At 42.8% G+C, this 15,878-nt stretch overlaps 1 protein-coding gene across 4 annotated transcripts in view; it reads right to left on the bottom strand.

Annotated features, from left to right (window-relative positions):
* Positions 1-1,832: 1,832 nt before the first annotated feature.
* Positions 1,833-15,878, bottom strand: part of bicd1a (bicaudal D homolog 1a) — a 34,217-nt gene continuing 20,171 nt past the window's right edge. Inside the window, exons 2-10 of one of the 4 annotated variants that reach the window (XM_073472281.1) lie at positions 15,193-15,405; positions 12,102-12,254; positions 10,333-10,830; positions 7,503-7,895; positions 6,661-7,419; positions 6,321-6,472; positions 6,020-6,230; positions 3,338-3,423; positions 1,833-1,953 (exon numbers count right to left, since the gene is read on the bottom strand). In XM_073472281.1, coding sequence (XP_073328382.1) covers positions 1,833-1,953; positions 3,338-3,423; positions 6,020-6,230; positions 6,321-6,472; positions 6,661-7,419; positions 7,503-7,895; positions 10,333-10,830; positions 12,102-12,254; positions 15,193-15,405 — 2,586 coding nt within the window. Of the gene's footprint in view, positions 1,954-3,337; positions 3,424-6,019; positions 6,231-6,320; positions 6,473-6,660; positions 7,420-7,502; positions 7,896-10,332; positions 10,831-12,101; positions 12,255-15,192; positions 15,406-15,878 lie in introns of those variants that run through there. The other 3 variants (XM_073472282.1, XM_073472283.1, XM_073472284.1) reach the window with 3 other exon arrangements.

Genomic DNA, 15,878 nt, shown 5'->3' with positions numbered 1-15,878 from the left:
TACTTTTGGACCACAGACATTTTCATCACTCTGTAGTTGCAAATGTAACAATCTACACTGTTAACAAAGACAAATCCAACAAATGTACACACTGAGAACAAAAAGATCCACTCATTCATTGCTGATGTAACAGAAATGCTGTCATTACAACACTATACTGGCTATGTTATTTCACTTGATCCGTTTCATCTCCATCTGGAAAAGTATGTATTCAGTGCAGTGAGGAGAAGATTAACTTTAAAGACATTATGATGGTATAACGACAGAGAGATGGGACTTCAATTATGCAACAATCGCTACACATTACATCCATCTTGGTTTGACGTAGCCCCGTTCCTCTCGGATCAAAACAATGTTTCAAAACGAAACAATATCTTGATAGCATCTAATGACAGTAGTGCTGTAGCCGTGCCTCCATTTTGTTTGAGAAAGCTGGGGACACTCCTGCTGGCTTGCCTTTCTTGTCAGCCTGCTGGTTAGTTCATGGTGACAGATTGATTGATTCATCTTAATCAAATCAGTCCACAACCCGTGCTACTGTATTGCTATAATGCATAGTGCATAATTGTGCTTGGACAGTACTGCATACAGTTTGGAAGAAGCATGTATAGACACTAAACATGGAGACAGACAATGGTAGCTTGGGATACTGAAAATATCAATCTGATTGACATTTCTGTCACTGTAGGAGCAACTAAGGTGATAGTAGCAGTTATCTGGGCTTGTGACCGAGCTCACAGAGAAAAGAGAGAATACTTTATGGTGAGAGTACAATGCTGACATGACCAAGATGGTAACTCTAGAAGAGGCACACCTTTGGGGAGGAGGGGGGGATTCTCTGTTCTTAATTAAGGTTAAAAAGATGGAGGTCAGTTCACTCCACGGTCACTTAAACCTGTGCAATTCAAAAGGCAAAAAACCCAGGCCAACAGCCCTAGTCCTGATCTCAAACGCTCAGCCTCTCGTCTATCCCAGTCTCTGAAGAGATCTGAGCTACGTTACAGACACAACCATGTCGCTAGAGTCTGCTGTAAAAATAAATAAAAATTATAGGAGGTATAAAATAGTCTTTATGCACATGATTTGCAAAAAAAATCTTTGTATAAAAAAACACAAGCATCCCAAGAAAGACTAGTGACGTTAGAAAGGTAGTTGAAATCACCCATCACCACCACCACAAGAAATAACTTTCTTGTAATAAAATGTTTACCTTCATTAGTCTGTTTGCAATGTCAAACCCAGCGTACTATTTTTTTGATTATTATAATGACAAAGTCTAACATTTGAAATGCCGTATAGTATGGTTAGGCCAGTTTTAAACCTGTTCTCTAGGCCCGAAAGAACTTTTGCAATGTAAAAGTTCTGCTTTTGGTTTTTCTTCACCACAGCAGTAAAACTTGATTTCCATCTTGAAGAATGACCAACAAACACAGAAAAAACATTCCAGTAATAAATACCTCACAAATCAATGTGTAAATAAATTATCAATAGAGTAAATAAATTATAAATAAATACTGATACGAATAAGGGAGAAGATTCCCGTGATTTGTCACTCTGGCATTTTGCGCCTCAGTTCAGTCCTTCGATAGGATGTCACTTCCAGAGAAGAAGAGAGCGTCCTGCTCTTCGTCTGCGACCCGGGTAACCACGAGGCCTGCCGAGGGCTGGACCATGTACAGAAGGGCTTGGGGAGGATTCACAGAGTTCAGTAAGCACCAGGTTGGACTGCTAGATTTGGGGGAGTTAAATTGCGGGAACCCCCGTCTAGAGTGTCTCTGTCTCTGCATGATTCCTTCCAGACCAAGGCCGGGGCCAGGGCCGGAGCAGCAAGGTTAGGTGCCGGGGGGCTGGGGTTGCTGGGCCAGACAGTTACGAGGGTCGCAGGGGGAGAGAAGGCTACTGTTCCCGATCAGGACAGTGTGGTGTTCCTGGAGGTCGGCCAAATATTTAGGACTGTAAGAATGCAGAGAGACAGTAGAAGAGCATAAATAAGATTGAGTGAAAAAGACCACCGATTTAAGAGCTGGAAAAGGGGAACAGTAATTGGAAGAATAAGGTCAAACCAAATCAACAAAGAAAACAGCCAACAACATGTGACAAGGGAAAAAATACTGACATGGTTTTCTTAAAGAGAAATTTCAACTCTTTGGGGGGAAATACATCTGCTTTCTTGCTGGCGACTGAAATGAGAATACCACTCTCATGTCGGTATGCTAAATATAAAGCTATTGTGAGCAGGGATTTAGCGTAGCTTAGCACAAAGACTGGAAACAGAAGGAAACAGCTAGCCTCGCTCCGTCATAAGGTGAAAAAATCTGTCCAAAGTTCACTTCCTGTAGTCTTGTTGTCATCTTGAGGACGGTAGGCAACTAGCAGACACTACAGGAAGTTATTGTGCCGAGGCAAGAAATAGTCCAGCATATAGCCTCACCTCCACGTAAAACACACTGTTGTTTTTACATTTTTGTACAGACTATTCAAACTAGATATACTGCGTTGATTAATGAACTTTTAAGGTGCTTTGGACAAAGCAAGGTGAGCTGTCTCCTCCAGTTTCCAATCTTTGTGCGTAGCTAAGCTAACCTGCTGCTAGCAGCTTCATATTCATTGTACATTCATGAGTTCACATCTAAAGTTTGGCAAGAAAGCATACAAACATGGAGTATTTCCCAAAAAGCCAATTGTTCCTTTAAAACCACCTCAGAGACAAAAACAGGGCTGTTCATATCATACTTCAAGATAAAGTAGTGGCGAGAACTTCTACAGAACAACACAGGTTTGAAGAGAAAGGCTAACCAGCACATCAATAAAACCAGACATCAGATCTGTCAGCAGTTTCCTTGTTGCCTTGCATGAATCTCTCAGTTCACCGACAACTACAACTATGGGAAATCAAAGTGTCTGCCATGTAAAAAGTATGTAAGAGAGAAAACTACAAAACACATTGAAGGTTAATCTTGAACTTTGAATCGAGATGTTTATATATACAGTGAAAGCATGTATAAAAAAATGCCATGCAAGAATGTACATGCAAGGTAAAATACAATTCCTTCACTGCCGCACCAGAGTTGTTATTAATTATTTATGCAGCATAAGGCCGTCACCCATAACCTGTTCACAACTAGTAATGTAAAGTGATAGCATGCATTAACCATTAATCTTGTTCAGCTGCAGGACAACTATTAAAATATTAAATAGAATGTGATTTGCTGTATCTGCAATTTTGTGGCATGTGATAGATAGATAGATAGATAGATAGATAGATAGATAGATAGATAGATAGATAGATAGATAGATGTCAGTGAGCCTACTACTAACCGGTTTTACAGCTTGTTACCTGCGGACTAGGGAGGCTCTCCCTCGCCTTAGTTGTGGGGAGAGTGACGGTACTGAGGCAGCAGGCTGCTGACAATCTACAAGAAACTGATAAATTAGACAAATATACAGAGTGGTGACACTCAGATTAGACAATACAACAGAGAAAACACGGAAGACTAGACAGGGGGAGGCCTTGTCAGAGATAAAGAGACTACTACTGGTTTGCTGCTATGGAAGCTCTGATTTTCATACTTAAAGGGACAGTTCACCCCAAAATCAAAAACAAATATTTCTCTCTTACCTGAAATCCTATTTATTCATGTAGTTTGTTTTGGTGTGAGTTTTGGAGATATAGGCCATAGAGATGTCTCCAGTCTTATGGAACTGGATTGCACTAAGCTTGTGGCACCCAAAAAGAAAAATACATTGAAAAACTCGACAGCAATGTCTCCAGAAATCATGAGACAATCATGCATGCATCTTGTCATGGACGAGTGGCTCATAACAGTGCAGGATGTAAACATTAAAGGCATCCTCTTCAGCTGAGCTATAACATTAGCTTGCTTAGTTAGCTAGCCTCTTGTTCACGGATCGAGGCATGCTTCCTTCTGCACGGTGATATGGTTGGCAGGTGGAAACAGACATTGCTTTTTGTTTTTATTTAAAGTTTCTTTTTTTATGCTTAGGCACCAGAAGCCAACTAGTTTTGTTTTTTTGGCAAGACTACAGAAATCTCTATAGTTGATATCTCCCAAACTCTGCAACTCATACCAAAACAATCCAGATGAATAAATAGCACTACAGTTAAAGAGAAAAAAAAATATATTTTTGATTTTGGAGCAAACTGTCCCTTTAAGCACCAGTCTGATCCTGGTGTATATGTTCTTATGGCACTACTAAAGCACAATACTATTAATTCTTTTACATAATGTAGAGGATAATCATCCTCTTGTAGTTTTACTTCATGGGTTTCTCTTGGGTAAGAAATCTGATTTTCATGCAGTGAAAATCAGTGTTGCACAGGAGAGATGCAGAGAGAGCAAGAGGAAAAATTTAAGCAATTTAAGTGCAGAAGAACCAGATAGAAGTATTTAAGTACAAACTAACTGACTACTTCTATTGCATGTCAGTTAACATAAATGCTTGCAAAGTGTGAATCTAACTAATAATGTAAACCAGTCTCATCTGACCACACTGACAGGACCAGTCTCTGCACAGCTAGACAATCAGCACTGGAAGTGGGAAACACAAAACACTGAATGAGTCAGAGACATGGACACAACAGACACACACACTTCCAAAAGCCGTTATTATATTAATGCGTACAGCACAAACAGGGAAGGATACACACAGTGAGGCTAATGCTGAACAATGCTGCTCAACTCCAGATCACCTGCTGCTCACGGCTCAATCATAATCATGAACTCCATTGTAAGTCGGTCTTCCTTTTAGCTCCACTTAAAAGCTGTTGGTTTATATGATGTCTTGATATCTTATTGTTGTTTAAGCTGTTTCACTCATATCGGATTATTTGAGGTAGGATACGGAAGACAGAGAGATGTCAAACAGCATTTGACAGGAAGGAGAATGGAAATGTGCTCAGACACTGACATCTGGTGGACAAATACTGTTAGAGAGGTTAGTCAAGACTTTGACCATCAGTGGAGGAATACATGGATTTGGTTTAGTGAGGTAAGAGGAGAAGTTAAAAGATGGAGAATCAGGCATGAGGCTGAGGCACAGAGAGGAGGTCTGACTGGTTTCTATACGACTCAGTAACACACTTGAAGCCTGTCAAATGCTTTTTGACAGAACTTTGGATGTGACAAGACAAGGCATGCAGGAGTGACCTTAAGGAAATATAATTTCCTAACATATAATAGAATAGAACATTATACATTTTACGAAAAATACACAAAAAGACATGTAATTTATGCAGTCTGCCACAGGGAGGTGCTGTGAGTCACTGTATGCTGAAGCAAATGCTGCAGTGCTTGGTTTCCAATTCGAAACCCATCCCTGTACTCTAAAGAGTGATACATGATGTCACATTTTATGTCAGCAGTTATTAAAATGCAGAGAAAGATGCCTGATATCTATAAAAATCTACGCAGTCCGATGTTCACACAACCTTAACAATAACCAAAAGGCTGTTCTGTGCTGTTTCTGAGGATGTAGCGAGCTAACGGGCTCCTTCATCCTGGGTATTTCTGCATATTCAAACCAAAGACAGGTTAAACCAGTTTTTCCTCCTCTCTGTATCCCACCTAATCCAGAGGCTTGCGGGAATTTAGCAGATATTGGTGCTGGGTGTGGAGATGATGATGAGTCATCGCCTCCGCCGAAGGTGAGGAGACACTGAGACAGGGCGAGTGGTGCTGTGAGACGGGGACAGTTGAACTAAGTCTTGTCTTGAATAAATGACTCGTCTGAACTCTAAGGTTAGCCACTCAGGGTCTATCGTGATGGGATGGGTGCCCAGAGGCAAATTAGGGTAACTGATGTTAGGCAGGGTTGAGGTCCGGATTGTTTCGGAAAATGTGTCAGGGGTACAGGCAGACATGGACGGACAGGCGGTTAGTTCGACAGAGGGAGGACTAAGGAGGGTCAGGGAGGTGTTCAGGGTGTGGGTGGTGATAATGGAGGGGCTGTGGAGCCTGGTGGGGCTGGAGGGAGCTGTCAAGGTGCCTCTGCGACTTACTTTGGGCGGGCTGCTTTTTATCTTGGGCACTTTAGGGCCACGGCCACGATGGGTCTGCTCTTGGTCAAACTCCAGGTCCTCCAGCCGTTGGGTCAGGGCCAGCTTCTGCTGGATGGCCATACGGAGGAGGGAGTTCAACGTTTTCTTCTCGTCCTCCGCTGCCGCCAGCTGCCTCTGCATTTCATCCAGCTGGGTGACGTACTCATCACATCTACAAAGAAACAAAGATTTAGTAGGAGATTTCTGCAAATTCCACAAGTTTCACTTCCCAGCTTGTATGGCTTTCTATTTCCCCTCTCACCTGGTGGCAAACATGGCCCTGAGAGACGAGAAGGTGGCGGCATCTTCTTTCAGAGCCTTCAGCTCGTTCCTCAGCTTCATCATGGTCTCTGTCACCATCGACTTTTCATTCTCGTACTTGCTCTTCAAATTAGCCAGTGCAACCTCTGCTGTCTGCAACGATAATTTAACATTTAATTACAACATGTAGGGCCTAGTTCAGATTAAGTCTGGATTGTATTTCTGAGACAAAAACCCCAAAATGATTGGTTTACCAGAGATATTGCATCATTTATTTTGTTTGCATGGATAAACAAATGTTCCTTGAAGATATTACCTACAAAGAAAAAAATATTTTTTACCTGTTTATTGGCCTTCAGCACCAGTCTGAGTGTGGCTATCTGCTCTCTCTTGGTGCTGAGCAGGGACTTCAGTTTGAGTATCTCCTCCATGCACAACTCCTTATCCTTGTCAAGCATTGGAGCCAGCTCCCTGGCTGCAGCCCTCTGCCTGGAAAGCTGCAGCGAACGGTCAACGGCCCTCTGCAGATGTTTGATCTGGTCTCTGATGATGGCGTTCAGGTTGTAGATATTCATGGGCTCCTTCCGCAGATCCCCGCCTGCCTCTGAGGGCACCGGAGACGGGCAAGGAGAGATGCTGATGACTGGGGAGCCTGGGGGGTTGCGGGTGGGGCTGCTATGGAGGGATGGAGGGTCTGTTGTGTTGGTTGTTGTCTCATTGTGATGGCCATCTTTGGATGGGGAGTCCATGGGACTGCGCGGGGGTTCGGAGGAGCAGGCTGCAGATACTGCAGCGAGGCGTCGTGCCAGGCGAGGGGAGAGCAGAGCGCGAGGGTCGTCTGAGCCTTTCAGGCTGCCGCTGCGTGTGACGCGGCTCTGGCGGTAGTAGTCCAGCATGACACGGTTGGGTGTCTCGTTGTTGCACAGACAGACGTGGTGGTAGAGCTGGGCCAGTTCCTCACTGAAGGTTACCAGCTCATCCTGTGCTGCATTGAGCATGCCCTGGCTCTCTGTGGCTGTGCTCGCGGCCCCTTTAAGCTCTGCCTCCAGGCTCGCCACCCTCTCCCGGCTCTCACGATAACTGCGCTCCAAATGAGTTACCTGCTTGGACAAAATCAGAAGCAACATCATGGGATGCAAACAGCTTATACCCTCCAATGAAAAAGATTTGGACAATGACAAACCTGTTCACTCAGTGCCTGGACCCTGTCGTCACTGTGGTTGTCTCCCTGCCCCTCCACAGCCTTGTTGTACTTCTCCTTCAGGGCCTTGAGCTCCGCCTTCAGGTCAATCACCTCCGTCACCGCCACCTTGTACTTACACTCCAGGATCTCGAACCCGTGGATATCCGGATCATGGTGACCGTTGGCTGGCGGTGATGAGGAGCCACCATCAGGTTTCTCCCTCTCCTGTAGGTCATCAAGCTCTTTGTCTCCATTCAGACATTTCATGGCATTCATGCGCTCTGTGAGGCGGTGGACCCGGTCACTCTGCTCGCTCAGGGCACCCTGTGTGTGCTGCAGCTGGGTCTGAGACTCCTGCAGGTTCATGAGCAGCACAGTCTTCTCACGCTCCACCTGCAGGAAGGGAGGATACACTAACACATGAGCGGCAGTCGGGGGGAAAATACAATGCTGCATATATGTTTAACGATACAACCCAGGACAGTGTGTTTTTGAGTCCAAGGAAATTAGTTAAAAGACATGTTCATCCAAAAATTCAACAATTCAACATAACAATTCAGTTATTATCTACTTGGTCCCATGCAGATGGAAAGCCAGGTGAAGTTTTGTAGTCTATAAAACATTTCACTGGAGCTTCACAGCAAAACAGTGTTGCAGCATTCTCCTAAACAACTGAAGTAGATGGGGACTTGACCAAAAAAAACAACCATATAGCCATATACAGCATAATCCAAGTCTCCGGAAAGCTCAACTTTCAAAATTCATTTGAAAAGACATTATTTACACCCTTCTCTAAGCTGAAATCTTCACTATAGCTGCTAAGCTAAAAGTTTTAGCACGCAACCCGTCTGAAGTGGATGCACAAGCTCGACAACACATTGAGGGTGTAAATAATGTCTGAACAAATGAAATGAATTGAGATCTCAGGGCTTCCAGAGACTTGGATTATGCAGGATTAGCTGTATGGATCCATTTTATGTGGGTTTTTTTGGGTTTTAAAACAAGCCCCTATTTACTTCAGTTGTTTAGGAGAATGCTGCAACACTAAAGCTCCAGAAATGTTTTGTGGACTACGAAACTTCACCCGACTATCCATCGGCATGGGGGTGAGTAGATAATGAGTGAATATCTATTTGTGGGGCGAATTTATCTTTTAACTATTATCATGTTATAAATGTATATTTTTTTATATAACTCTCTGCACTGATGTTTCCTGTTATGTTAACAGTTAACAGATGAAAATGTGTGACTTCCAAGTTCTGAACACCAACTATGGCATTTCCCCACAGTCAAATTTAAATAGTAGTAATATTTAGATTCCACAGTTAAAAAATACAGCATAGCAGGAGTCCAATATGCCAATGTATAATCAGTATGACCTGCAGAAATCCATAACATTAAGGGGCTATTAAAGATAAGGACAATGTACCACGCAGCCATCATGCGGCAGGAAGTGAACAAACACAAGAAAATCATGGAAGCTAAGAAAAAAAAGATCAGGTTAGAAAATATCATGATAACTGATACCTAAGGTGATGATATTGTCAACATTTTTTAACAGCGTCCATACTGAAGAAAGACAAAATTGATTTTCCTCAATTCAACTGGCAATTATAAAGCCCGAGGCTGCCGGCGTTAACATCTTTTCCAGAATAATCATCTCCAAAGAGAAAATTGATTAGTGAGTAATTGTGTTTACAGAGAAAGGCACACTGCTCATGTAGCAGCCACTGATCTCATTTTCTATTTTCCCAGCGGAGTTAAGCGAAGGCAAAAATGCGTGGTAATTACTTAACTTGATTTCAGTATGAATCTAATCTACCTGAGACATACATACTGTGGGCCTATTCCATGTTTATGAGCGTGTGGTGTACTCAGCTGACTCAGTGTGTTAGTGACTGGAAGAGAAAGACGGTTGCTATACTACATTATGTAAGCTCTATATTTATACTCTCTGTTTATATGGATTTAGCTTATCACAGCAGAAGGCTTGAACTCACTGCGGTATAAATGTAAGTGTACTCTGCATTTTCCCTCCATCTTTGGGCTCTATTTCTGTCCCCTTGTTTCTAAACTCTGTTTCTGTCTCTGCCTTGCCTCTGCATCTGTTCCCTGTGCCTACTGGACGCTAATCTTCCTGACAGGGCTCCCTATAGTACACGCAAATGTACTGCCTCCACTGCTGGACTCTTTTTGTTTTTGCTATGATTTGGCTTTAATACTTCCACTAAGGCATGAGCACTCATGGAAGCATATGTTATGTAAAACACGTGATACAGAGTTCATATGGGCTAAAATGCTCCTGTGTAATGTGTGGTCTCTCACTGTCAAAATAATACTGTATAATCATTATACGATTCACCAGATGTACTTTGTGTCATTATGGTTTGACTGCAGCTGTGCCATTGTCTATATTCTTGTCATCACCTTGTAATTTCCTTGCTGGGGCTGCTTTCATCAGTTTACAAATATACACTGAGCACAGAGAAATGTCACACACCAAACAACCTCAGACGCACGCCCACACAGAACTTAGCAAGACGACTGTGGAGACCCCTAAGTCTCTACACTGCAATTCATACGTCTTCTGTGCAGTACATTATCTTCAGTTTAGGATTTGAACCAGCTCTAAAGTGACTGAAATCAACTAGACAGTAAACAATGTGATGTTCCAGTGGCGTCAGCACTGACCTTTAAAAGGAACATTCATGATTAAAAGCCCTGAACAAAGACTAAGTGCTTTCAAGCAGTCAGCACTGCTGATTTACTTTTACTTTATATTATGGGTAATCTGATTGACTCTGTTGTGAGGCCTGTTCTTATGACCCACCTGTAGCAGCTGCTGCTTGAGCTTCTGAATCTCCGACAGGTTGAGCTCACTGAACAGATCCGGCACAGGGTGCAGGCCTTCTCCCTTCCGCCCGGGTCGGTACTCCCCGTTCATCTTAGCCAATCCGGCAGCTGTGTGGAGGTGGCCATTGCGTCGGTTGCTGTCCTCATTGTTGCCATTAGCAGCAGGGATGGTGCTGCCGTTGGTGCCATTGGTGCCGTTGGTCTCCTCGGGGAACTTGAGGCCCTCGACGCCTGTGACGGTGAGCGCCAGGTGGGCCCCTGCTCCATACACGCTGTCACTCAGACTGATGTGGTGGGCCAGCTCCTTTCTCAGATTGTTCTTCTGCTCACGCTCACTCTTGAGGGCATCCAGGGCCTCTTCCAGCTGACCCTCAGAGATATCCTTCAGACGTAATGCATCTTCCAGCTGACTGTTCAGAAGAACAGTCTCCTCCTCTAGTACTTTGATTTCATGTTTGAGTCCCTCATACTCCACCTGAGGAGGAGGAGAAAGGAACACATCAAGGAAACATGTAATTTAATTACTTAATTCAATTCTAAAACACAAGAATCTTATTTGTTAAGGATTGTGATTGAGATTTTTATAAATATCAAAGTTTCACAGTGTCACAGTATACAATATTACAGTCAGTTCGAATGACCCCAAAAAGGATGAAAAACGAAGTTCTTTTGTTTGTTTTGTTTTTTTGGTTGAACAAATGCTTTAATATAACTTCACATAATATTATGTCCTGACAGACAACTTGACTTTGTATAACAATAATACACTCGAATTCAATACTGTAGATAAACAAGTGTACATGGAATAATAACTGTCAATGTTCATACTACAGTATACTGTCAAACCATTATACTGCTGCAATTCTAATCCCTGGTCATCGACTGGTTTCTTGCTTGTAATAAGTAAAAAAAAATCTGCTGATGAAGCAAGTGAAAACAGTCTAAAAACAAGTCTCATTTATCTCACTGAAATGCTAATTTCTAGGTGATTATGCCTTAAACTAAAGGTGCATTATGCAAAATTTTAGTTGAAAACACGTATTGTGTTGCAGAGATACTGTATCTACTGAAGTGAGCAGGCTAAGCAGCTAGGCCTGGCCTGGCCTGTCCTGGTCCATAGCTCCTGTGCTAGCGGTAACTAGCTAATGGCAGCTATACTGTAGCAGCAGGTAGTGGTTGCCTACCAGTATGCTGCCGCTATTTGTTTTATGTATGAGTTTGACAGGTGGCCAATTCCTACATATTGGACCTTTAGTGTAATAAGATATTTTTGATCAGTAACTACAAAAATTTACTTTGCTTTCATACAATATTTCATCTTAAAATTTGAAAAAACGCCTGCATCATGAGAAATATGCAGGAGAAAGCATTATTTTTTATTTCAGTTAAAAACGTGGTTATTTAATGTTGATATATGACCTTACTCTACTCCAGCCCAGCACAGGTATTAGAAATTGAGACTTAAGCCAATAAAGACACTTTAAACTTTATGTAACTGAGCGGGGGATCAGCAGGTCCTTAAGGGAAATAAAGGATGATGAACAACTAGATGAGATCACTCTATCGTCCTGGAACTGATACCGAGACATAAAGGCGACCACATTCAAAGGCTATATTGGAAAATTTAGTGTGAGTCATGCATCTCTACAGAGATGGCAGTTGGTGCCTCATCATTAAAGGCAATGAGACAATTTATTTTATAAATGTATTCTGAGGTACTAAAATGGTGACGGCCTTCATACTGACCTGGCTCTGCTTGAGCGTGGACACCAGCTTCTGCAGCGTGATGTTCTCCTCCTCCAGCTCGGTGTAATCCTGGAGCAGCCGGGTCTCTCTGAACTTGTACTCCTTGATCTCCTCCCTCATCCTGCTCCTCTGTAGCTCCAGCGTCTCGTTACTCTGGAGCAGAGAAAGAAGATAAGTTGGAGAAAGAAGGGTTCATAACCTTAATCCCAGCCAAAGTTTAAAAACTCTCCCTCCGGCTTATGATTGGATGATTTGTCTCGTACTGAGGTTCAACATATCTCAGCCCTCACATACCGTGCAAACTTTTCCCCTCTGATAGCATGGGAATGAGGCAGCGAGTTTCATTATGTTAAATGCAATGAGTCAGCACCCTCTGACTCCAGACACATCATTATTATTATTATCGGGTCACCTGCTATGCACCGATAGAAACATGAGCATATGCTGGAGCGGATAAACTGCCGATTAGAGTAATGCACCAGCCACATAAGTCATAAATCTAAGTACAGCGGTGGGAATATAGTCACAGACCAGCAAAATCATCTCTTCCCACAGTCATGGTTCCATTCCTAAAGATGTACTCACAAGTCAGAAATGACGAGCAGAATAGGAATGAGGCTCTTATCATGAAACAAAGACGTGTACAGTACAATGTAACTTGACTGAAGCATTATATAGTGAAATTTACAGTATATGTGCGCATGTGTGTAGTTGTCTCAATGCAGAACTGTCTGCACCTCCCCTGCAGCTCTCTGTGCATATGGCAGAAGTGCTGACCCAGAGACAGTGTCAGGGGTGGGTGGGTACAAGCACAGGAGGAAGAAACTCGGAGACGTGAGACACATATGGTCTCTTCAGTACCTCAGTATGTGTGTGTGTGTGTGTGTGTGTGTGTGTTAAGTGGGGATAACTGTACTATTTGAAGTGGCAACTGGACTGAAACTAAAGACCGTTATGATACAGTGAACCTTTTGATTTGTACAGTTGCTGACAGCAGCTCTTATATTCTGAAGCTAATGCAGCCTAAACTGCAAAGTACACAGAAGTACAGTAGAATGGCTTCTGCAAATACAGGATAAGATAATAGAAACCAAATGACATTATAAGAACAAACAGTATTCCCATAAATAACCAGTCATACAATAACACACTGCTGTACAGCGCGCTGTATTGTTGTTGTCCAATTACATATTCATGTCAATGCGGGGATTTACACTGAGCTGGGTATGAACTGCACAGGATTAGAAGCCAATTATCAGTCAGTGAGGCTCTATAGAGGCTTTTTCTGATCAGGGGCTACAGCGGCCGGGGTCAGGGACAGTGCGGCACACAACGCTGGCAACGAGCCCACCACAGGGGCAGAACTGGGCGACTCACCCCTCATCTGGAGTTCACAGCACAGACAGCTTTATTGGATTCATGACACAATGGCAAATGTGGCAGAGGTCCAACTATCTCGTATTCATTCATCATTAACACCACTGATGCAGTGGTAATGGGGAATAAATACAAAATGTTGACAGGACGGACAGTGCTGTGACTTAAATCAAAATAAAGGCAATAACATTTTGGATAATTGTAGTCATTCTTTTGTAAGCTTAGGCTTATAAAAACATATCATTTGTTAAATTTCCTATGTTTGTATGGTTGGGATTTCAACTTATTTCTTAGTTATTTCATGTTCTGACTGAAAACAGCAAAAGCAAACATTCACTGGCTGAATCTAACTTTCCCAGGAGTTTGAATCTGTATATGTGGAGATGGGGGTTTGTGAAAAGTTGCTTGGAACCTGCAAAAACCTTTTGATTAGATGCGACTTCTGACAAATGAAAATCTCCCAGTGTGGCTGCAACATCTGGCGGCTGCTCCTCGTTAATGGGCATTTCAAAGAGTCGAGTGCATCTTCAAAGAGCTCTGATCATGATGCCAACAGGTGACAGGTGTGTATGTGAGAAAGAGCAGCATCTCAATTGAAAATATTGGTTTGTTCAGTATGCTGTATAATTTGGAATATCTCAGTTTATTGTGTCACAGTAACAACTCAGCCTCACAACACTCCCTGTTGAATATAGTGAATGAGTGTGTGTCCTGTGGGTGTATCGCTGGTTGTGTGATGAGAGCAGCGAGGCTCACATGTGCCGAGCTCAGGGCATTTCACTTATTCCCCAGCTTAGCACCGGATTTGCCCCCCACAATGGGGTCGTGGCCGCGGCGTCTGACCCCCGCTCGAACTCCTGCACTGCCCGACACAGTGGCTGCAGACATGTACAGATGCATCAACGCACGTTCACACATACATATTGTTTTCTCTGTGTGAGGTCTGACCCCCTATCTGCCTGCCTGTCACTGTGACCCTTGGGCCTTTATCAGACACACTGACCTCATGTATGGTTATGTACTGTACATAAATAAAGGCAGAAACTGAAAAATAGTCAGCTTAAAACAAAAGAATTGCATGTTTATAATGTTTTACCAGTTTTCTCTAAATCCAGAGGTACCTTTGTTAGAACTCTTCACAAAGTTTTCATAACCATAGACTAAGCTGCAGATTTTTATATTTCTTAAATCCATTTAGTCCCCACAACTTTCAAAATAAATGAGAATCTATGCAACTACTACTTATTTTGCACGTCTTAAATGTATAATACATTTTAAAACTAACAGACCAAAAATTTTATCACCAGTTACCACATTTTTGAAGGGGACATTATGATTATTATGATTTTCAGGTTCATGATTTTATTTTTCATTATTTATTTTGCATGCACAAGAACATAAAACACTGAAGGAAAGGGAAAAAAAACGAAAAAGCATAATAGTCTTTAATACACGACTGAAACATATTGAAAAAGGACATGCCATTGAAAAGTCTTCCTGAGGGATTTTGCATTTTTATTGTATTACGATCTATACATAAAAACATCTTAATCATGTAAACCACTACTACTAAAATGGGGATATATATACATTCATGTGTTCCACTGTCAGATAATGCCATGCTGTGTTCTCAGATCTATCATTTGACTGACTTCCTGCGTCTCCTTGTCTTGTACAGAGTGATAAATTCCCTGTCTGCTGTGGACTACCTCACCTCTCGTAGCTCCTGCACAAGTGCGTTGAGCCTCTCGTTCTCCGCCTGGGCGTTGGACGCCACAGAACGGCTTAGCGTCACCTCCGTCTGCAGCTCCAACAGACGGCCCATGTAGTAGGCCTCCTTGCAGGCTGACTCCTGCAGCAACGTCTCCTCGTTAGTCTCCCCATCTTCTGCAACCTTACGCTGGTTGGTGTACGCCTGGCCGAAAGCCTGGGGAGGAAGAAACGGGACGGTCAGAGCAATGCCAAAAAAAATCATAATTTAAAAAAGAATAAAACGACCAACAATCATCTTCTGGGAAGTCAAAACTGAAGTGACACTGATGCAAATCCTGTCATATAACATCAACATCCTAATCCATGCGAGGGATTTGCACCCACTGGCATGTAGAATAAATCTACCACGTCTTTCACAGTTACGGCCACTAGGCGCACTCCTGCTGTACTTTTGAGCACACTTGCAGGGCCTGTCCCTCAAGGATACCTGCTTTCTGTCTAGGTGGGATGATGTTTCACTGGGATCAATAGACACACTGTTCCCATTTTCCTGACACAGGTTTTCACGGCACTGAGAGCTGACTTGCCATGATAAAGGAGCCGAGGCTTGATTGAGAAAATCAAAGCGAGCATCAACAGCAAAACAGGCCTCCCATACTGTACCTAAACTAGTGGTGCAACAAACGC

Source organism: Pagrus major, chromosome 8, assembly GCF_040436345.1.
Source record: "Pagrus major chromosome 8, Pma_NU_1.0".
Lineage (NCBI taxonomy): Eukaryota > Metazoa > Chordata > Actinopteri > Spariformes > Sparidae > Pagrus > Pagrus major.
Note: the sequence above shows the minus strand (reverse complement) of the source record. Positions and strands in the feature narration are given on the sequence as shown.